Source organism: Camelus ferus, chromosome 5, assembly GCF_009834535.1.
Source record: "Camelus ferus isolate YT-003-E chromosome 5, BCGSAC_Cfer_1.0, whole genome shotgun sequence".
Lineage (NCBI taxonomy): Eukaryota > Metazoa > Chordata > Mammalia > Artiodactyla > Camelidae > Camelus > Camelus ferus.
The window spans coordinates 53,696,426-53,719,038 of NC_045700.1; the positions used below are offsets into that span (position 1 = coordinate 53,696,426).

Below are 22,613 nucleotides of genomic sequence, written 5' to 3' on the forward strand. Positions count from 1 at the left end.
GCTTTTCTCTGTGTAGGTTGCAGGGGGGAGTTATTGAAGAATTTTTAATCCAGAAGTTTCATAATCATATTGGTATGTTTTTATTCCTACAGAAGACTAACAATATCCTGATTCTTTTGTTGTTTGCAAGTTACAGAAATGGCACACACCCATCTCTTTGTTCCTAAGGCTTTTTAATGGTTCTCGTCGTAATAGAGTTCAGGGATGCCAAAAGAAATATTTGAACTAAATGATATATCAGAATTACAATAAGAGCCTGTGAGCAGATTTTTAGTTAACAGGTTTTTAATAGGCTGTGATGTAATTCTTAATGGAGAAGATTTAATTACTATAAATGATAGGCTGTCTTTAATGGAAACTTGGCTGGGTGTGATTTTCTTCCTCAGTGAATTAAAAGGTCAATATAGGATTAGATTGTTGAGATTCTTGGAGAAAACACAAATATACTAACGAAAACTTTCCACTTATTTTCGTTCTCTTGCAGCAAAGCTGTAAACCTGCCAGAAGTAAATTGAGCATAATTTTTATAATTTCAGGGGTTAAGCATATGAAAGGCCAGAACGAATCAGCATTCCCTGAAGAAGAAGAAGGCGTAAACGAAAGAGAAGAGCAGGGGGACCATTAATTAATTATGGGCCTGCAGCAAGAAGGCTTCTTGGGAGTAACTGAACTGTTCACTTTTCTGAATCTCCCGTGGAACACCACTGCTTGACGCCCAGAAGCACTCTGCATCCCTGCTCTCCATCTCCACACTCATACCGTAGTAACACACCTCCTGAAGGAACTTTAGAACGGAATACAGATTGTTCCATATTACTTTCAGTTAAAGAATAAGTACTTATTTTACAGTGATTCTTCTTTTTAATGACATAGAAATCTGCAAACATGTGACTGTTGTAACTTGAACACTGCCCCGCTTAATCCCTGATGCCCTACTGATATGATTTGCCTTGTAAGGTCAAATGTAAATAGCATCACTTTAAAAGTAAAAAAATAAATACTAAATACATTTAGACATGAGTGTTTGTCTGAGTTTAACTTACAGAGGAATGTTTAATGGAACTTAGTTAAGACCTGCCCTTATCATATTTCTGAATACAGAATAGTACATGGTATTTATTTCAAAATGACAAAGAAATGCCAGATTTGTTGATTCAAAAGATCAAAATATTAAACATCTTTTTCCCTCCAACAACACATTAATGGTTAAAGGATCAGAGAATTCTCTTTATTTTCTAAGCTGTAGAGATATTTCCTATAATTTCCACTAATTATTAAGAAAGAAAAATGATAAGTCTAAAATAAAATATGTCAAATCTCTCCTGTCACTTTTTTGGGCTATTACTTGAAATATGAAGTGGTTCCTGTTGCATTTTAATGGATCATTAGCATTTTGTAAATCTCCTGTTTCCATAAAATAAGAAATTCCACTAATTCATGCATTCATTAATTCAACAACTATTTTTTTACGAGTTCATCTCTAGGAAGGCACTTTGCTGGGGGTTATGAAAATAAAGGAGGGCTAATTTCTCCCCTATAGAACTAGCAGAGAAGATAAGTATTAGTATAAAGCAGGATTTTAAAGACAATATGTATTTATTGAATATGGCTTTTGATAATTCAAAGTTCTGGCCTCCTGAACAATGTTATTTATTGCATTGCAATGTAAAGTACAGACACCACATAATTTAGTGGGGGTGGAGGAATGTCCAATTTAGTTCTCACATTGATGAAATTGGTGAAGTTCAAATGTTTCAGGGATAAAAAAAAATGAAAAGCTTTCTCAAAAGTTGGTGAAGAGGTAAATTAAGACAGGAAGAAAAAAATCAAATGTGATATCCACTGTGACGTATTAATATCAATATTCAAAGAAGTAACACTACTATTTTTAATTTTGAATGTGAGTCTTATAGAGGTTAAAAGAAATGAGTGAATCTATAAGCCAGTACAATAGAGGTAACAATCATTTTCCTTGGTATATTTCTATCCCCAAATAAATGCAAAAACTCCTTGATAAGCAGTATCACAGGTATGAATGAGTACTTGTTCCTAGTTTCTTTTTTCTTTCCTTTCTTCCTTCTTTGCTTCTTTCCTTCCTCCCTTCCTTCCTTTTCACTTCTCCCTCCCTCCCCTGGCTTCTTTTGTTTTGTCCTATTTTTGTTAAGCCAGTTTCCCCAAAATTTCTGGGGTTTTTAGACCACCTATTGTGACTGATTTTCTAAGTTTCTCCCTACTTAAAATCTGATTAAGGCACAAATTTGTTTTAAGTGATTTTGAATTATTTGTGTGTATAAAACATGCCAATACCCCTTGAGATTATCTGAGATACCCTGGGGTGCTAAAAAATAAAATTACCCTTCCCTTCCTATAAAAAGACAATGTTTTTTCCGAAAGGATTCAGGCAAACAAAAGAAACCAAAGCTTTTGCTGATTTTGTAACATCATGGGGAAACAAATAGCGTGGCTTCTGGATTCGTCTGTTCTGCTGTCTATGCTTAAAAATGAAGAGATAAAAATTAAAAGCCTAAGTTTTCCTTAGGAAAAATGTTGGCTTTCTCAGAAATTTGAAGGAAACCAGCTGGGATAATGGCTCTTCAGTTTCCTTTTCACATAATTACAGTTTACAACAAATTTTTTTTTTTTTTCCATGAAGATAACTTGGCTTCAGTTTGGAGGAATGGGCAAAGAAAGTTTCTGGCCAAAACCAAACAAAGAGTAACAAAACAAAAACTTTATCTTTCCCAAACAGCATTCGTAATGTTACATAATGCTTAGTATATGGACTTTGGGTCACTCTGACTTGGGTTCAGATTCAACTTCTACTAAATTTTAGACTCTACTTCTCCATTTGTAAAATAGGTACAATTATACCTACCCCTGTTGGGTTACTGTGAAAATTAAATAAGACCTGTACAATGCTTAGCTCAGTTTAACAAGCACTTAATAATTGGTGCCTATTATTATTAGAGTTATAAAGGACCTGAGACTACCTATCCAAGCCTTATCTCGTACACGATCAAGCGTTGATCACTTCACTTATTCTTGAGTAACTGCAGCTGAACCCCAGGCCCAGCCAAGGAGCTCTATTTATTCTTTTGTGTGTTAAATGCTCCGATTCTCCTACACTTTACCTCCTTTCCTGGATCACAGCTGCTCTGATACTGAAGAACCCGCTGCGGTCATCTCCTAAGTGGTCTCATCTCTGTGATAAAACATCACCAGTTTCTCCCGATCTTTTCTCATCATCCTGGCCACTTGCTCTTGGATCCTCTTCGATTGTATACGCTGACTCAGAGAAATACGATGTCAGGTGGATAAGCTGAGGATTTTTTTTTATCCCCCTAAACATGAGAAACTGAAGCAGAGAGTGTAGAAGGGCAGAGCAGGAGTCTAGACCAGAGTTCTCCCTACTAGACAATAATTTTGTAACCCCTTTTTCTTCCCAGAGTTGACCAGGGTAAGAGCCTTTATAAAAAACAAAATTCTCAGAGTATTTTCTGTTCTTAAAAAGTTTTCACCATTCATTTTCAGTTTTAAGTCAATTATACCAATGTTTTCTACATTGTGGAAACATTTTAGGTTGGCTAGGGACAAATTATTTTTATCTTTATATTTTAAATACTATTATATATTAGAAAAAGTACATAAACAGCAACCTCAAAGCTGTGATTTTATAGCTATTGTTGTTTAGGATGAGACTAGCTTAAAGTGTGAGTACATTTTAAACCAATTTAAAGAAAAATGTTAAATAACCATAGTAGAAGTTGTACCTCAAAATCACAAAATCGAGTGAAGTTTTGGAAACACTGGTTTGGGGTATTGTCATAGCACATAACTTATAAGTATTGCAGAGTCTGTTTAATTGCAATATGGATTTATGAATTCATAAATAAACCACTTTCATTGCATTGATTTAAAAATTCTGTTCCTTTACCCGCATCTAAAAGCAAACAGTGTAAAGTGAAAACTGATAATGGAAAAAGCATGTCTAACTACATAAAAGTGCTTATGCTGACATGTAATTTTGAGTATTTGATTTCTCTGAAGGAAGATGAGGGAAGAAATGCCCTTAGTTTTCAGTCTTTGATTCCAAAAACCAGTCTTCAAAGCTCCAGAGGTATATTAATTATTAAAAATTTCTGTTACTGAAATGTGAAATCTGTTAAAAAATTAAATTATTAGATTGTATAACATGTTAACATTCTAAAAAACTAAATTTCAGAGGAAGAAGACCTTTCAGAAACTGGTGGAGGGCATCTTTGGTTTTGAATGACATTGTAAGTAATTAAGGTGATAAACTTTGCAAATATCCCATATAATTCAGGTATAAGTTTCTACTTTTCAATGTTGTGTGGATTAAATGAAATAACCTACATGAATGCATAGGTGCCTGATTGCATTTTGTAAACTGGCTACCATTCAACCAGAAAATTTCCCTTGACATTTATAGTGTAAGGCCCTTCATTCCGTGGACACAGAGCTGGTGCAGCTATTTCCCTCACTGCATTGCATACGCAGTTTATGCAGACAGTGGGGACTTGGTCTGTAGGCAGTAGATGAACATGAGAGTGGATTAGAGAGAGAAGTAGGTAAAGGAGGGAACTCAAAGAAGCCTGGAACTTGAAGTGAAAACGAGAAAGTAGATTAAAATGGTACTGGATCTATCTTCATTTTTCCCTCACTCTGCAAATATGATAGCATTTTTTCCCCTTTTCTCTGACTTTTTGTAACAATGAGGCTAATTTGAGGGAATGACCACGGTGAACTCCAGGAGTATATGACACCACCATGTTAGAATCCTAAAAATGATACTAGAGTATGTTCAGCAAATGATTCTTCATTATTATTTAGAACAAGCATTTGACAGCAAATAATACAAAATCCAGCAGACAATGGCACAGACGTTTGTTTAGATCATGCAGTAAAACGTCCAGGACTGGAACTGTGGCTCCAGATACCAAAGGGCATCCAGGTACTTCTTGTTTTCCTTAACATGCTCAGAGCTGTAACTTCATGGTCCCAGGAGAGATGCTGCTCAAAGCATCTGCTCTGTTCCAAGCAGGAAGAACAGTGGGAAGAGAAAGGGAAAAGCTCTAGGTACCTGGTCACTTTCCAACTAAATCTAGGTTCTCTTTGCAAGGTATGAAGTGAACATGGGTATCAGCTGAGCAGCCAGCAGTGTCTTCTCCCCAGATGAACACAATTCAGGGACCTTCTTCCCTGGGGCATCTAAAGGAAGCACAAGCTACTTCTATGTGTCAAGGAGTTGAAAACATTAATGCTTACTGGATATTTTTGCTACTTAAAATGCATAAATTAGGTTAATGTTTATAATAGACCTGTAGCTAGATAGTACAAGTCAGATATCCTTAATTATTCTATGCTGTTTTTCATAGGATAATTTGGTGTAGTTTATGAAAGTATACACTGGAAACAAAAAACTAATATTCTAGTTTATTATTCAGTAAATATGTATGAATGCCTATGATATGCTAGACATTAAGTGCCAAAGACACAGGTGTGAACAAGATAGTTAAGGTCCTTAAATCCATGGATGCTAGTATTTGTAGGCTGCCAATATATATGTAAATTAATAAATGATTTAGATCATTTCAGATAGTGATAAATTCCTGGAAGGAAATAGAATGAGGTGATGGAGCAGAGGGTGGCTTTTCTTATTTATTGTAGCTCTGTGACACTGGGAAAGTTTTTTAATCATTCAGGGACCCAGTTTTCTAATCGGTAACATGTGGAGATGGATTGTTGGGGGTGGGGGCATGACCTGACGATTCTGTGAAGCTTCTTCCAACTCTAAGATCTTTGTTTCTCCCTCTGACTCTCTTTCAGGGACTGCAGGCGAGCAGCAAAGGAGAGAAGACAAGATGAGAATAGACAAAAAACAGCAGTATTAAGGGAAGGTGGAATCAGAGGAGAAAAAGGGTATCTTTGCATGTTTAACAACAGAACAAACTTGTTTGAGTTAGAAATACACATACATGCATATATAGTAAGTTTGCATGTTACAACGTTAGATTTGTAACCAATTATACTTTCTTTTACAACTTCTTCTTAGAAAATGATTTAAAAAATAGTGATCAGAGTGTTTTTTTGTTTTTGCTTTTAACGATTTGAAAGTTCCTTCAGGAAAAATTTCCTCCTACAAATTACTAATTGGATAATTTACTCTAGCCGAGCACACAAGCTTTGTTGCTAGTAAGTGATGATTACCAGATTTTTTCCCTTTACAGAGATTTACGTGACATGGTATTAAATTCTCTGGAATGTTTCCACTGTGTTCTGAAGTAGTTATGTTCTTTTTCTCCTCCAGGTGCAAAATGGGTTGATAACAAACAGAGGCTGACTTGTCAGTGCTGTGTTCCCACTTGAGCTTGGAAAAACACCAACACAAAACAAACACCACCACCACCATCACCTCCAACTCCATCATCATGTGTTATTTTCTTTCTCCAGGATTACTTTCTGAAGCACTTTAGTATTTTATACATAAATACTGATATGTTTTTCAGAAACTGTTCCTTCATTTATTTTTTTTCTCATCATTGATGCCACACTATTTGCCAAGTTCTTCCTTTTTGTTTTAATTTATTTCTCTCTATAACCAAAAGTGAGATCTTGAATTTGAGTACATTTTAAGTGATTCATTTTTACTTTTTCTAATTCTGGAATCCAAGCTTTCTCTTACAATAAGGAGGCTTTTAAACATATTTTCTTTCTTGCTTTTCAAATTCCATTGTATTTATTTATTCCTTTCTTTTAAAATTCCACTTGTCTTGACTCAATTTAGTTCCACAAATACATATATATTCTACTAATGCCAACTACTGATCTAAACATGAGTTATAAAAATGAAAAGGCTGCATTGTTGCCATCTTGCTAGTAAATATGTACTCAGTTTTCACAAGTAATAAAGTGGCCTCACCTGTGTTTCTCAGTTAACAATCACATTAACTATGTACGACAGGTAAGATTTGTTTTGTAGATCAGGAAACTAAGAGTCCAAAGAATGTAAGTAGCCCTAAATGAACCAATAATCCAACAAACCCTCTACAAGCTTATGATCAGATTGAGAAGTTCTAATAGTTTTTAGGGTAGAAAAGCCCATTCTCCTTAGGAACTATATGGTTTTACATTTTAGTGCTTTATAGATTGACTTAGAATTAAGCTTTCCACATTTTATATGTAAAGCATACAGGGATAATTTTGCTAATGAGGCTGGGGTGGAAAGAAGAATCTGAGTTTGACTTTCTTTGGCATCGACTGTAAACTAAACTGACCTATGACCAATAAAAAAGCAAAGTTGAAACTTTTTGAAGAATTTGGCTCATTTAAAAATCTCTTCTATGTTTAAATCTGTACTTTAAAAATAACCTTTAATATTTACAAAAAAAGAAAAAGAATTGCCAAGTTTGTGATAATCTTAAGAACAATCTTTTCTTAAAGAACAAGAGACATCAGTCTTTTTAAGGTGTTTCTTTTTCTTGATTTCTAATAAGTTGTAAAATAGAAATAACTTCACAAATTGCTATTTTTAACTATTATCTTTGCCTTTCTCTGTGCCCCCATACCCCCAGATTTGAGGAATGATAATTTTCACTTACCATCTCCCAGATTTTGTATTGCCGAAAAAGTAAAAATAATGTAAACGAGCATAATTATCTCAGACCTAAATGCACAATTGTAGAATATACTATAGATATTATGGTATTAAAAAAACAACATACTGCTTAGGGAGGAACCAGAGAGAATGAATATTCTAACTGTGGCTCTCCTTAAGCTAACTGAGGAATTAGTTTTATTGGAATTAAAAAATCCATTTTCCCCTAAAGTAGTGACAGGATTCAGGACGCGCTACTCCAAAATAAGGCACCTTGACATACTGAATATTTTAAGCTGGAGGAGTCTGAGAAAACAGCAGTAGCGGGATGCTCACTCTGACAATCCCTCTCCCCTTCTCTCCTGAAACAGCTAAAAAAACCCTCACGTGAAAGATGTCCTCCCTAAACCTGGAGGAACGGAGCATCCTTATCTCTGAAGACAAAGAGACTCAAGAATCCAAACAAACAGGCCTTGCTAGGTTCCCCCCAGTTTACTGTACTTACCCCACACTCCTTGACCGGCATGCTCCTCCACCACTGCCGGGTCATCAGTCCTAGCACGAAAAACTCAGATCTGTTTCTTCAGATCTTCATTTCTTTATAAAGACTCCTATATCATGTAAAACTTAAAATAAAGTTCCTATTAATCTGTCTTTGTCAGTTGAATTTTTAGACCCAGCCAGGAGCCCTAAAAGGGTTGAGGTGAGGAAAACTTTTTCCTCCTCCACAGCAGCGAAGGTGTAACATGGCTTAATATGAATCAAAGCAATGGAACATTAAGAACTTTAAAAATATTACTCGCAGATAGTTGAACATCTCTTTAATTATTACAGGAGAATATCTTCTCTTTCTTCTCTATGTTTTAGAGACTAGCATTTGTCAAGACATTGCAGCTAAATGAGTGGGTTTCCCATTACATTTCCCCCGCAGCGTAAATTCTGGGTCTGTGATTCCCTAATCATACTAATTATATTACTAGATGTTGCTCTCATCTTTCTTTTTTTGCCCTAATGGGACATAGATTTCCTATGTAGAAATTGTCACTTATCTGTTATATTTGTCCAGGGTTTTAAACATTATATGGATCCTTTACTTGCTTTGGAAAACACACAGTAATCTAAAGATTAAAACTTGACATGAAGACCAGTGATGAGTAAGACAGGAATTACATTGCTGATTACACTATTACTAACTATACTCTACTAGTATAATTATCCTGGAGCTCTGTAAATGCTAAGCTTGAGCTATCCATTGTAAAAATGTCAGTAAAAATAAAGCTTTCATATGAAGTAGTTAATTGGAACTGGTTGATATCTAAATGAAATTTTTAAAAATCATAATTTTTATAACAAGAGCAGAAAAGTATCAAAAATTAGACATTGTCATCATAAACTACCAAAAGCTGTATTGGTATAAAATAATTTACTGCAATATTTGAGGAAAAATATAATTGCCAAAATCAATACATCTGTATTTAAATCATAAATAAATTTGTATGCTTTTTTCCTATTAATCTATTAATTCCCCAAAATCTTTTTTTATTACACAATGTAGAGTTGAATTTTTTTTTATTGAGGAATATGTGTGTGTGCAGAATCCACACGTGTGTTTTACACATTATAGATAAACATATGTATGGATATAAAATATCTGTGTGTATAAATGTGTATATTTGCACATATTTATAATGTAACCACACTGAAATAGAAAAGAAAGCTTTTTTTAGAGAAGCTTTTTTTTTTAAAAACCCATTTACTATTAAATTAAGCACAGAAGCTTAAAACTTCATTAAATAAATACTTCCCTAAGTGATCATTTCCTTATTTTCTTCTATTAAGGAAAAGCTGGGGGAGGGGATAGAGGGAGACATCCAGAACAAACTAGACAAAAGGAGGAAAGCGAGGCTCTCCCAATAGAAAGGTGAAGGGCTGTGGCGCAGTGGGAAGTGGAAAGAGAAAGGCAGCCAAATGGAGCCAGCCCGAGGGAGAGGCAAAGCCAGCTTCTCTCTCCCTGCCCCTGGCCACACAACTTGCTCTCAGGAAGTTCCCGCCCAGGATGCCAAGTCATCTCCATCTGAATGTGTCTTTTGCACCGGGGCTACTTCTAGCAGCCCTTTTCTCTCTGGTGGGTTTGAAGATTATGGTTTCAGTGTTGACCCACTTGGCTTCCAGATTGCCTCTGACTCACCACATTTAGTGGATGCATCTGTTCTCACACAGACAAGTTCCACATTAGCAAAGTTCCTCTCCTTTTTCTGTTTCCTCCAAAGAAAGCCTTTTCTATTTTGCTAATGAAGACTCTGTGAAATCTGTGGAGTTTGCTGGGGCATGTGCCTGTAGTTTTTTTTTCTTTTGAAAAACTGCTGTTGTTGCTTCTAAGTGCACCTGGATGTCTAATAATATGTTTTATTTATGAAGCCACCCAAGGAGTCTAAAGGTTATTGTTATTTTATCTTTATGCTTATATATTTTTTAATATTTGCATTAAAATATTTCCATAAAAATAGAATGTCACCATGATATATATCAACACATATATCAATCTAGCTGTCTCTCTCTCTATATATACACAAATATATCTCAATCTGTATTTCAATATATCTATATGTAATTTTGCCTTTTAAAGCAAGGACATAAATACTGACATCTCTACTATAGAATGGCCAGCCTATTTTTCACGTGGAACAACCTCCCCATCATGTGGACTTTGAGGATATTGCTACTGAAGTCAAAATCATGCAATTACAAGCATGAATTAGTTTTTTTTAAAAAAGTGGAGCTCCTAGTAGATTCTTATTTTTATAGTTCATACTATTTCAGTTTTTTCTGTGTGTCAGTCAGTATTCTCAGCATCTTACATGGGCCATTTCATTTAATAATTCCAACAATCCTATAAAATAGGTAGTCTTACTATCTCCATTTCAGAGATGAGAAAATTGAGGCTTGTCTAAGATCACAGAAACTGTACCTGACAAAGTCTGAAGTTGAACTAAGGGCCAAATTCAGTCCTTGGGTAAGATATTTCTTGCCTCAGGTCTTCTACATAGAATTCAACAAGAAATAATATATGGATAAAAATAAAATAATAATGTTAACTTATGCTAATTGAGAACCAACAATGTGTTAAGTACTATCTAAATCCTTCAAATATTCTTCGTTATTATTTTACTATTCTATCAAAGACTTTGTGGTGAGAAGATACAAAATGTTAACAGCTACCAACTACCAAAGACGTATCATTATGCATTGAGGTCACTGTTGCCAGCTTATACCATCCCCCGTATGAATCATCAAGGCCATGGAAAACCACCTAGGAAGTGTGAGCTTTTCTCCTTAGCCCCATTGGTAAGATTAGCTACTATTAATATATCTCTGCACCAGCAGACCCATCTCCCCAAGGGTAGACAAGAGACAGACGGGGAGACAATGTTTTTCTCGTATAATTCAGATTTGCTTTTAGTATGCTATTAAGAATTAATTAAGAATTAATGCACTCCCCATTTGTCTGCTTTGAGAAAAAACACAGATGGTTTTTTGGAGTCATGGAGATCTAAGGTGCCCAAAAAGTGAGTCTCATTTTGATTGAATTAGAGATGTTATCTGAAAGGATTAATTCAAACAAACAAGGACAAAGAACAAACTTTTCCTTCCTGCCTTCATTCATTTATTCATACCTGCAATGTTTAAGTCTCAGAGCTTCTCTACCTTAAAATCTGGCAGCAAATATATGATGTGGAGAGCCCCAAGTTTCCCTCAGAGAGGGATATGAGATGCGTTCATCCAGAAAAGGGGGTCTGAAAGTTCTGACCAGAGTAATGGGATGAGGCTTTCTGGGAGAGCTGGCACTCATGCAGAGCCTTGGAGGAAGGAGGGACAGTGACAGGTAAAGAGGGCAAATGAAGCAACAAAATCCACGCAGAGGAGGCATCATGTGCAGAGGGACAGCAGAAATCCAAGAATAGCAATGGCACAGTGAAGGCAATGGCTAGAAAGATAAACTACGGTTAGACTGTGAAGGGCTTTGAATATTAAGCTACCGGGTTTAAGCTTGAGTCGTAGGTCAATGGTTCTCAAAACGAGATCCCCAGTCCAATAGCATCAGCATCTCCTCAAACTCTACCCCAGACTTTTCCAATCAGAATCTCTGGGGGGTGGGGCTTAGCAATCTGCAGTTTAACAGACCCTCCGGGTGATGCTGATGCATGCAGGCTTCAGGCTGAGAACTGGCGCTGTAGCCAGCCCTGCTAAACCGCTAAGTGTGCTGTGACCAGGTGACAGGTATACCATGTCCCCGGTCCTCAGGGTGGCTGGGCAGGCCCTGGGGAAGCTGGAGCTCCCAGGGACGACTGTCATTGGCACAAGCAGCCTCACTTTTTTATGCTATACAGAGTAGGTGTGGACCTGCAGGCCAAAGCTGCCCTGTGGCCTGTTTTGGTGTGCCGCTTCCATACCCCAAGCTCAGAATGGCTCTTACATTTTTAAAGGGTTGTAAAGAAAGAAAAGGAAGAGAAGAAAGAAGAAAACGAAGAGGAAGGAGGAGGAGAAGAGCGAGGAGGAGGGACAGTGTGATGGAACCGTGGCCTGCAAAGCCTAAAACAGCTGCTTCCTGATTCTCTACAGAGAAAGTTTACTGACCCCTGATATAGACAAGGAGAAACTGTCTTTGAGAAGAAGGGTGATAGGTCCAAAGAAAGAACGAAGGAGATTTAATCACAGTGTGCAAAAAAGAAAAAGTGAAAAGAGCTGGAGGCAGAGGCCAAATGTGGAACACACGTGAGATGGAAAAATCTAAAACATGCAATCAATACTCTTTGAATAGAAAGAAGAAATGTGACTTTAATACTTATAGGAACAATAAGACTTAACTTTCAATTGATCCAAGCACTATGTCACAGCGAAGTTCTCAACAACTGAAGAAATCATAGACTGTGTCCAGTTCAACAGCCTCTTGGGTTTAGTTTGGTTTAGTTTTGAGAGAGTAGAACAGTGTTGAGAGCATGAACTCCAGAGGCTCTTGTCTGGTGTGGGGAAAAACAGCCTCGTGTTTAAGTGCTTAGTGGTTGCACAGAATTATCTCCATAATATTTAATTATTGTCTAGACCAGTGATATGTATAGAAATCACCCAGTTATCTTCTTAAAATGCCACTTCTAGTTTAAAAGGTCTGGATGGGGCCCCAGAGCCTTCATTTCTAAGAAGTTCCCAAGTAGGGACCACACTTTCAGTAGCAAAGATCTGGACTGAACACCAGTAGTTATTTGAAAAGCAAAAATTTAAGGTCATACATTAAGCATGGGAAATAATTCCTCCATCCACGGAAATCAAAGGCACCTTTTCTGCTGTAATGTAATACATGATTTAATTGGTCACCAAAGCACACTTACCCCTGCTGCTGGTCACTGGAAATTCTGCCCTCTCAGAGTGGTGGTTTTTAGGGTCAAGTGCCTGGATGGGGAATAAAGAGTAGGATGGAATAAAGGATAGAAATGGAGGGTAATGGATATAGTGGGTGGAGACAACCTGATCAATCCTCCCACAGTGTCCGGAGACAGTCTGCCTAATGGTTTGGAGGGTCATACACAGACTTCGATTCCAGGGTCCTCAATAGCTGAGTGATCATACACAAATTCTTCACCCTCCTCTGCTATGTCTCCTCATCCAAAGATGGGGATAACAAATCCGCAAAGAGAAGTTACAGGGAGTAAAAGAGAGACTGTCAGAAAATTATATAATGCGGTAAAGACTATAATAAGAACTAAATACTTGACTCTTTAATTATCAGAGATAAAAATGTATCAGCTTGAGATGCAAAGGAAGCTCCCCAACTGTCAACTGTTAAGGAAATAACCTAGAAACTTATTAGTGTTACTAAAGGACAAATAGCCCCCAAAAGAGCTTTAAATATACATGTTGGTTCATACATAGGATTTGTATCTTAAATATTTGGAATTCTCCCCAAAGAAATGACAGGTATGTAATGTGGGACATTATTAGGTGTTCACTTTTTGACTCCAAAATGTGTATTTTCATTACTGTTTAAGGCTTGTACTAAACGATGTATAAGTTTTGTGATATTTAAAAAAATCAATTAAACAGAGGATGCAAGGCTTAATGTAGCTTCCAAAGGTAATAAGAGTTTTATATCTAAATTATATTTCAAAATGAAAATATGGCCTTTGAAAGCTTTTTGATAGTAGGTGAACATTTGTCATGGAATCACATTCAATGTAAAAAATTCAGTGCAGTGTTGTGTATCTGATGACTAGATAAATGTTTACATTTTCATCAGGAATGCTTTACTATCATGGAGACACAGCCTGAGGGGTGGAACATATTGTGCCAATTACTCTTAATTCAGTTAATTAAAACTCTCTAGGTCTTCACTTTGACTTGACACCCTTTGCTTTATTATGCTCCAGCGTTACCTTATTCACGCTGTCCTTCACAGAGCTGTTCTTTCCACTGAGCTTCTGCACCATCCTCCACAGATGCAGTAGAAAGAAAAAAGATCTTCAGTGCCAGAGAGACCTAGAACCAATTCCAGTCTGGAGTATGCTGCTTGAGACTCACATGGTAGACAAGGCTCTTTCTCTGAGACTTGGTTTCCTTACTCATATCGATAGTCACTTTGCTGGATAATTGAGGATTAGAGATAATATTTGTTAAGTGTTTACATGGAGGCTGTACATAGAAAATGGGCAATGAATATGAACTTTTGCTTATTATTATTTGTTACTGAAATGTCAACTCCAATGCCATCCATTCTATGAAGTCTTCTTGGAAGCCCTGAATTTAGAGGCAGTTTTTACCTCCCTTAATAGCCAGAGATGCAGGTTATTTGCAGCTGGTTACTTTTACTCATGGCCTTTCAGTTACTCATGTGTATAGATTATCTCCTCTATAAAATAGGAAATTTTTAGAGGAAAGATTCAGGTTTCCAGAATCCTGTAGGCACCATGCATCTAGCCAGGAGCTTGCAAATAATGGGGCAGTAATAAATGTTCAATGAACAACAATTCTTTCATAGAGCAAAAATTACTTCCTTGTAGAACGCTTATCAATTTTTTAGATGGTGTACTTCTAACTTTTTCCCTGATTTCACCAACCTTTCAATGCCCCACCAAGTTGAATTATATCAGGCACCAAATATTTCACAATATTTTCCCTCAAGTATAATTTATTTAACAATCATATATAATAGGAAGTACAGATAAATACAGCAGAATAAAAACACAAGAGTTGTAGCTTGTCATGTGACAAATTAAATAAAAGAGATACTGGTTAAATAAAAAGGCATATGAAATTATTCGATATATGTTTGGTAGCTGAGGATAAAAATGCAAAGCAGGACATTTAAGGTGCAGCAGCCTAACTCATCCATCCCTCCCTTCAGGATGGATTCAACATTGATGTTTGCAGAAGGGATGGGCACTGGTACCTCCACTCTGACCTCTCACTAAATGAACACAAGTAGTGGCTCTCTTAGAGAGAGAGAGAGGAATAAAGAAGATACAAAGGAGAGAAGGAGAGAAGGGAGGGAAAGGAGGGAACAAGGGAGCGAGGGAGGCAGACTGGGAAAAGAAAAAGTGCATCAACAGCGTGACAACTCTTCTGAGGAAATGGAGTGTGTTTTCTCCACTCCCCTGGAAGTTCAGCGCTCTATAAGTTACATAACCTGGAAAATTAGGTTAAAGCCCATATACAGAAAATAATGAATTCATTATATTCCTCTATTTTTAATAATAAAGTCTACATATCTTAAAGTATTAATAGGAACAAAGTGGACATGTTGCCTATGACAATTAAGAAGCAGTGTTTCGATTTATTTCTTTGTTGAGTGATTCTATAGCTTTATCGAAAGACAACTGGCTCAAATAGGAACAATAGTACTAGGACTTCCCAGATAGATTCTATTTTAAATGCAGAATATGTTCTAGCTTGTAAATAGCTACTTAAAAAAGACATTAAAAGCAGTAGTTGCAGTTTCTCCATAAATAGAAATAAGAAGTCCATTGTCAAAGGAGAAAAAGTCACCATGATGTACATATCTATACATTCTCCCCCAAGACATCATTATAGATCAATCTTTACTGCTTATGTTTAAAATATCAATTGCATTATAATGTCTATGATATAATTATTTAGCTGTGTCCTACATATAATTAAGGTGAAACAAAAGCTAAGGACCTTATTCGTAGAACATTTAGAAGCATCTTATACAGAGTCTATGCACAAAAATATCTTAAATTAGAATGATGCATACCTAATATGCATATAGAATATGGCTTACACATTAAAGGAGATCTAAGTTGTGAGTTATAAAATCCCACTACTTAGACTTAAAAGCTTCTGATTGCATCCATTTCCAATATATTGCTTAGCATTGTGGAACCCAGGGAAGAAGCAGGTGCAAGAGAAAGGCATTGGGATGGACATATCCACCTTCACTTTATTCTTTAATCAATGACTACTCTCTGCTCTTGATTTTTGCCAACCAGATTTCTACCTTTCACAAAGACAAGTTCACTTAGTCTAACAATCACTGAAGTGTTTATACAGTAAGGTCACAACACCTAGTTGTGCTTGACCTTTCTTGTCAGCTAATAACATATAAAGGTAGTTCTTCAGTTTACAGCAAAGGAAAGACTCTGCACATGCTCAGGCAAAACATGACAAGGAAGCAGAGTCTCCATGGGTTGCAGTTTGTTTCTGTGTAGTAAAATTATAAGGTCACATCAAACAATGTTATCTGTACAGAAAAGTGTGGGCTTCCACTTTCATAGACATTTTTGAATATACACACCCATACACATACACACGTATGCACACACACTTCTTGTCACTTATTCCTTGGCTTGTAATACATTTTGTTACATCCTGATGGGATCAACGCCCCAAAAGGCAAATTCCGTTCTCAGTTCTAGTGTCTGTCTCCAATAATGGCTGAAAGATCTTGTTATCTTGGATCGCAGGTAATGTGTGACTTGTCTTGTGACCACGCCCATGTAGGTGATTCATTAGTGCTCCGAAACCATGAGGATGGATGCAGGCTGGTCCACTGCTTTCAGGGACAGGTTTCACGGCGGTTTCCCAGCTTAAGGGTTACAATGAAGAGTTGATCAGCTCACGGAGCCAGAGCTCTGATGCTCTGTGGTTGTCATAGGACTTCAATCACAGCTTCTGGGCATTCCCACCTCTCATTTTGTTCCCATGTATTTAATAACAAGGACAATTTAAATAGCCTCAGAGCCGCAAAAAATATTTCTCCATAATTTTGTTTTTGCTTTCTTTTTACTTAACATCTTGAGGAATTTGTAGTTACAGCACTCTGTATAAAATAGTGCAAGAAAGTGAAGTTTAAAAATGCCTCCTCTTCTGCACATGTATTACATAGCCACCTATGCTATAACTGGTTTCAAAGTGATGAAAATTTAAAACTGTCCAACTTTTGTCTTAAAAATGTATCTGGCTTGATTGAAAAAGGCCAAATTGTGGAGGAAGAACAATGGCAGAAGCACTGGCCAAAATCTCTGATAGCAACTTTGAGTGTGTCTATTTGGCTAGAATTACTAGCTCAGAATTTATGTTCTTCTTATTAATTCCTAAAATGAGCCCATAAAAATAGCCAGTTCCAAGTGTATGTTGAAAGAGAAGAATATAGATGTGTGGAAAATGGAGGATTTAAGATACTTTAGTGCTGTTCTCATTATCCTGAAATAAAATCCAGATGAAAATGAAGATCATGTTTTGGTCATATACAGGCATCAAAAACTGTGTGGCAATTTCATGCTGGACTTTATAGCCCTTGTCGAAAATAAGGGAGTTATCAGTAGATAACAGATGTTCATTTTAGATCATTTGGAATTCCTCTTCCTATCTCTTCTGTGTGTGTATGTGGCTTTATAGTTTGGATGGAGGGTATGGAGAGAAATTTCTGGTGCTAATAGGAGACAATATCTTTAAAATGTTTAATATAGAGCTGTATTTTAAAAATTTCTACCCACTTTGTGGCTTGATTTCTAGCCACAATTCATATGCAAAATAATCACAATCACTAACTCTGGAATTGTTGATAGGACTGAATGAAATAATAGATATAAGATGTTCATCACAGTGCCTGACACTGAGTTACTATTAATAAAACTATTGTTATCAACTAAAGAGTCTTACAACCAACTCAAGGAATATTGAGAAATGGATCATCTTAAAAGCTAATCATGTTTTAACTCAGTCATATCTAAAGTAACATTCGAGGAGCTACTGGTAACATCTCAAAGTCTCAGTATGGTACCCACAGCATTTTTTATTGCCTCTACCATCATGCCAACAACAAGACTCATTATAATACTTTTTAAAGGAGACACTAAGACATCTCCACTAGAAAAACACAGTCCTCCCTTCTAACTGCCTGCAACTTATCTGTTGGCCCAAGACAGTGGTTCTCAAATTTAGTGTACAGAAATAGAAAAACAATGAATTGCTAAAAATTCAAATTTCTAAGGCATCACTCCCAGAGTGAGTAATTTGGTAGATCAAAGGTGAGCCCTAGACTTTTTAAAAAGGGAACCATAGATGCAAATGTCCAGGGATTTTAGCAAACATTGATGTTTGTTTCATAATATGTACTTGCTTTGTTATTATCACCTAGTGTAAATGTTCATAATTCCTACATGAAGTATAAAAAGAAATCAGTGTAAAACATTTGTATTTTTTTCAGGAAGTAGTAGAAGAAACCAGGATTAAACGTCCCCATAGAAGATTGCTTATTATTTTTAAAGGACTAAAAGGTCTCAGTAAATATAATTTTTATTGATGAATGAGTCAAGAACTCCTTAGAAAGGTAAATATTTAAAGTTTACCTGTTAAGGTTTTGTCTCAGAAAATAAGAGATTTTCAAGAAAAAATCCAGGAAGACATTTACATAAGATAACTTATTCTATAAACCACCCACTTCAGAAATAAGTTTCTCAACTGAAAAATAAAATTACCTCTCATGTTGAAAATGACAGAAGCCTGTAAGGTGTTTCAAACCTATGAATGTGTATCAGCATGTTTTTCTTCAGCATTTACTAGATCTTCTGAGTTTTTATGAAGATCAGGTTCACCTGAAAAACAAGCAAACAAATAAACAAAAACAAAATAGGCCTGAGAAAAATCCTAATAAGGTCAGGAAACTGAAGAAACTAGTAAAATGTTGAAGACTGGATTTTACAATGGATTTTGCGGCATGTTTCTCCAAAGATACCAAACATCTTCTTTCCAGCCTGTGGATTTATAGAGTTTAACAAGTCATCTCATGGTGGTCATACAACTTTGTAAAGTTGCAATTTAATCTGGGAATACAGAAATGAAACAGATGAGACATGTTTAAACATCTATTAAATAAAACATAAAATTATGCATGTTTTTCCTGAGTACTTTTAATTGAAACAAATTCTTTTAAACAAACCCTCTAATGTTCAGTGTCTTTTACCACACATTGCTTAGTTGCTATGAATTTAAAACAGATGTGTATAAGAGAATGTAGTGTTTAAGATAAGACATCATCTGCCAAAACAAACTAATGGAATTTATAATCTTAGAATCACTCAGCTTCTACATAAACCTTAAAAAAAGTTAGTGTGGAAAATGTTCCAACATTTCTAGAGAGGGTGCAGAGAATCTATCAAAAATAGAAACATAAAGCAAATGTACAGATAAAAGTCTTATTATATAAGAACGAAAGTTTAAAAATTAGTAGAAATAATTTGAGTCAATTATTCAGAATATCTTGGTATTTCAGAAAATAGTCATAAATGATAGAATGTCCTTTCTGTCCAAAATTTGATTGAAAATATACTTATAAACAATTAAACTTTGCACCAATTAACTTTGAGATAATTTCTTAACATATATTGTAAGACTGTATTGTCTCAGGCAACAGATTTTTACTGAGTTTATAAAATTAATGAACATATAGAACTTATGGGGTATTATCATAAAGTAAAAGTATTTTGTCCCTTACTTTCTCTTTAAAATATATTCAACAGGAGAAACTTCTCTTCTGTCCCAGGTTCAATCTTTCAAGTAGTATCAGTACTTTTCCAATAATTCTTAGATAATGAAAACATCATGTGATAACATTAAATTGCCAGTCTCATAGGTCTGGTTGCATAAAATACATGTCAATCTTAAAACAAAGATAAAACTTCTTCCCAAACTTGGGTTTATTGCAGAGCCCAAAAGTGGTTGGTGATGGGGGCATGACTGATGTTTCTTTCACTTCTTGCTTGTCTTCCAAGCAAGCTGGCTACCTTGAACTCCTGAACTGAGCAAGGGTGCGAAGAAGGCTAAGAGGAGCAGCAAAGTTCCTACTTGACTGGTACCACTGTAGGATGTCTTTGCACTCACTAGACCTGGCAGGTGTTTAGAGGTGACTCCTTCTCCTGTGACCACATTCATGGGACTGCTTGTCAAGGACCATGAGTGGAGACTCCTTACCACCTTGGTATGGACACTTGAAACTGTGGTTCCTTTACAATGTCCACAGCCCCTGGAAACTTGTTGGTATATCTCCAGCTTCTGTCTGCTGCTACAAATGTAGGTAGACCACATTTGGTTCTCACGAAACACTTGTTGGGCCTTTATTCCCAAAAGTTACTTGAGGAAAGACTGAAACCTACACAGCTTCCTTTCCTTTGGCTCATCTGTCACCATCTAACCCTTTAGATCTCCCCTATAAAAGCTAGATTCTAATCCCAATATCCCCTTAACTTCAAGCTCCAAGGGTGGAGCTCTCTTCTCTTGATTTGAGGTGAAAAGGGAGGCATTTCTACATCTTTCCCAATAGCAGAGAACTCATTAAAGAAATCCTCCTCACAAATCCTATTTTGATCATCAACAACCTGACCCTTTCAATTGTTTGAATTGGGTGAAGGTTATAAACATCCAATAACAGCTTTAGAATCATTGAAATTTCTGCTTCATGAGTCAATCTGTTTCTGACATTTATCATCTTAGAGTCTTAGCTTGAACTTCTGATCTGATATCCTGTTATTTGTGACTAGATTAGAACAGAACAAAACAGACCAGAATAGAACAGAACAGAGTGAAAAGAATAGACTGAATTAAAGGAAAGGAATATAAGTAATTAACTAATTCTCTGGTTCTCAAAAATTCTGAGAATCTTTACAATAGGCAAAAGACATTGAAGTTCACAAACACCAAAAACTCTTATTTCTAGCAGATGAAGAACTCACCAGTAACAAAAGCATGGAAGAGGAGCAAAATATCAAATAATTACAATGCAGCAATTACAAGAAAATCCCCAAATGATACACAGACTACATCCAAGAGTAATTCCATACATGCAATTAGAAAAGTAGCAAATTAAAACTACAACCAACTCAAAATGAAAAAAGCACTGAAAAAAAGTATGTTCCTTGAGACTGTAAAATTCCAGATGTTTTCAGAGGCACAGATACAACATTGCCAAGCAACTGCATGACAGCCAGATTGCCTAGGAATTAGAGTCCTCCCTAAATTCAAATCACATACTTTTAGTTAGTAAATCTTTAGTTGTAGAAGACTTTACAACTAACTGGGATAACAGTACTTGGAAGCAACCCTTAGGCTTTCATAAAATAGAAAATCGTATCATATTGGTATCATCTTGTCAGAAAACAAGAAATGATTTGGATTCTTCAACTCATTAAAGATCATCTTAGATCATCTTCATGGCTCAAGAGTGATCTGTGTAAAAGACCAACCATCCATATAGTCCAAGGTTCCGAACATTTTTGAATCATGGGTGAAAACTAAGACCTTTCTCAAAATAAAATTCATAAATAAATGAAATGAAACACATAGACTTACAAAGGATTTCACTTACATTAAAATATAATTATCAACATTTTTAAGTAATCCTAGTGATGTAATACAGTAATATATATACTTCCTTATTAATGCATTAAAATAACAAGGCCTAGCTGCAGGTCTATTATCTATGTAATTTTCAAATAATGATATCAATTGATACTTCAAGGTATCTCCATGAACCTAAATACATTATGAAAATATTTATGATTTCTACCGGTGACAAACACAAATACCACAAATGTTTACAAATGAAGGATATCCTAAATTTCAGTTGGAATTTCATTTTACTGAAGAGACTTGCAAGTTTACATGCATAGGAATCTATCTCTTAGGAATGAATGCAATGGGTCTTTTAAAGCAAGTGCACAGAAGCTTATTTGACAGCCAGGAAAAAAGGTAGTGAAAGTAAAGAAACTTAGATAATTCTGTTCATCTCAAAGACTTTGAAATGATCATTTAAACCAGTTTCAAACTTTAGAATTGAAAAACAGTAACTTGCTGGAAACATAAGTTTTTCTTTATGAACGGAGTCTAAAATCAGCAAAGTGCAGGGAAGGGAGGGGATAGTGGTCATAGGAGAGATAGACCTACCAAAATAAAAAGAAATCCTCTAAATTTGGCTAATTTAAGATCTTAGCTTGCTATTAGAACTTATTATTATTAATTATTATTATTATTATTATATTAGAATCATAGTATGTTAGCTTCATAGATGATATAAATAATAGTTGCAGGGAATAAGGCACACTACCAAGTGGATATTAGAGACTCCAGTTGTCCAGTTATGTTCTTGTATTTAAAAAATAGTCTGTTAGCATAAATTGTTATATAATTGAAAACATAACAATAATAACACTTTGTGAACAACTGGTGGCTGGTGGGCACTATTTTAAGTGCTTCACTTGTCTTAATTCTCTGAATTCTCACAGCAAACCTATGAGGTGGAAATTAATGATTGCAGTAAGTGAGATGAGGGTTAAGTCATCTGCCCAAGATTTCAAGGCTGCCTAGTGGCTAAATCCCTCTAACAAAGTCCAACCACAATCTTGACCTTTAGTATCACCATTTTCCAAAGTACAATCATTCCAATACCATATCTATATGCTATTCTCTTAGTTACTAGTATTTTTCTTATACAGAC

General features: G+C 35.8%; 2 protein-coding genes across 7 annotated transcripts in view; one reads left to right on the forward strand and one right to left on the reverse strand.

The window, feature by feature from the left end:
* PPP1R1C (protein phosphatase 1 regulatory inhibitor subunit 1C) overlaps positions 1-1,061 on the forward strand; it is a 107,098-nt gene extending 106,037 nt beyond the window's left edge. The window contains exon 5 of the mRNA XM_006183031.3: positions 537-1,061. Within this exon, the coding sequence (XP_006183093.1) occupies positions 537-625 (89 nt within the window). The 3' untranslated portion in view covers positions 626-1,061. The remainder of the gene's footprint in view (positions 1-536) is intronic.
* A 13,713-nt stretch (positions 1,062-14,774) lies between these two features.
* PDE1A (phosphodiesterase 1A) overlaps positions 14,775-22,613 on the reverse strand; it is a 300,999-nt gene continuing 293,160 nt past the window's right edge. For 3 of the 6 annotated variants that reach the window (XM_014557845.2, XM_032479873.1, XM_032479874.1), the window contains 2 exons: positions 18,604-18,720; positions 14,775-16,709 (listed from right to left, as the gene is read on the reverse strand). In XM_014557845.2, the coding sequence (XP_014413331.1) occupies positions 18,647-18,720 (74 nt within the window). In that variant the 3' untranslated portion in view covers positions 14,775-16,709; positions 18,604-18,646. Of the gene's footprint in view, positions 16,944-16,964; positions 17,327-18,603; positions 18,721-22,613 lie in introns of those variants that run through there. The other 3 variants (XM_014557844.2, XM_006183029.3, XM_014557846.2) reach the window with 2 other exon arrangements.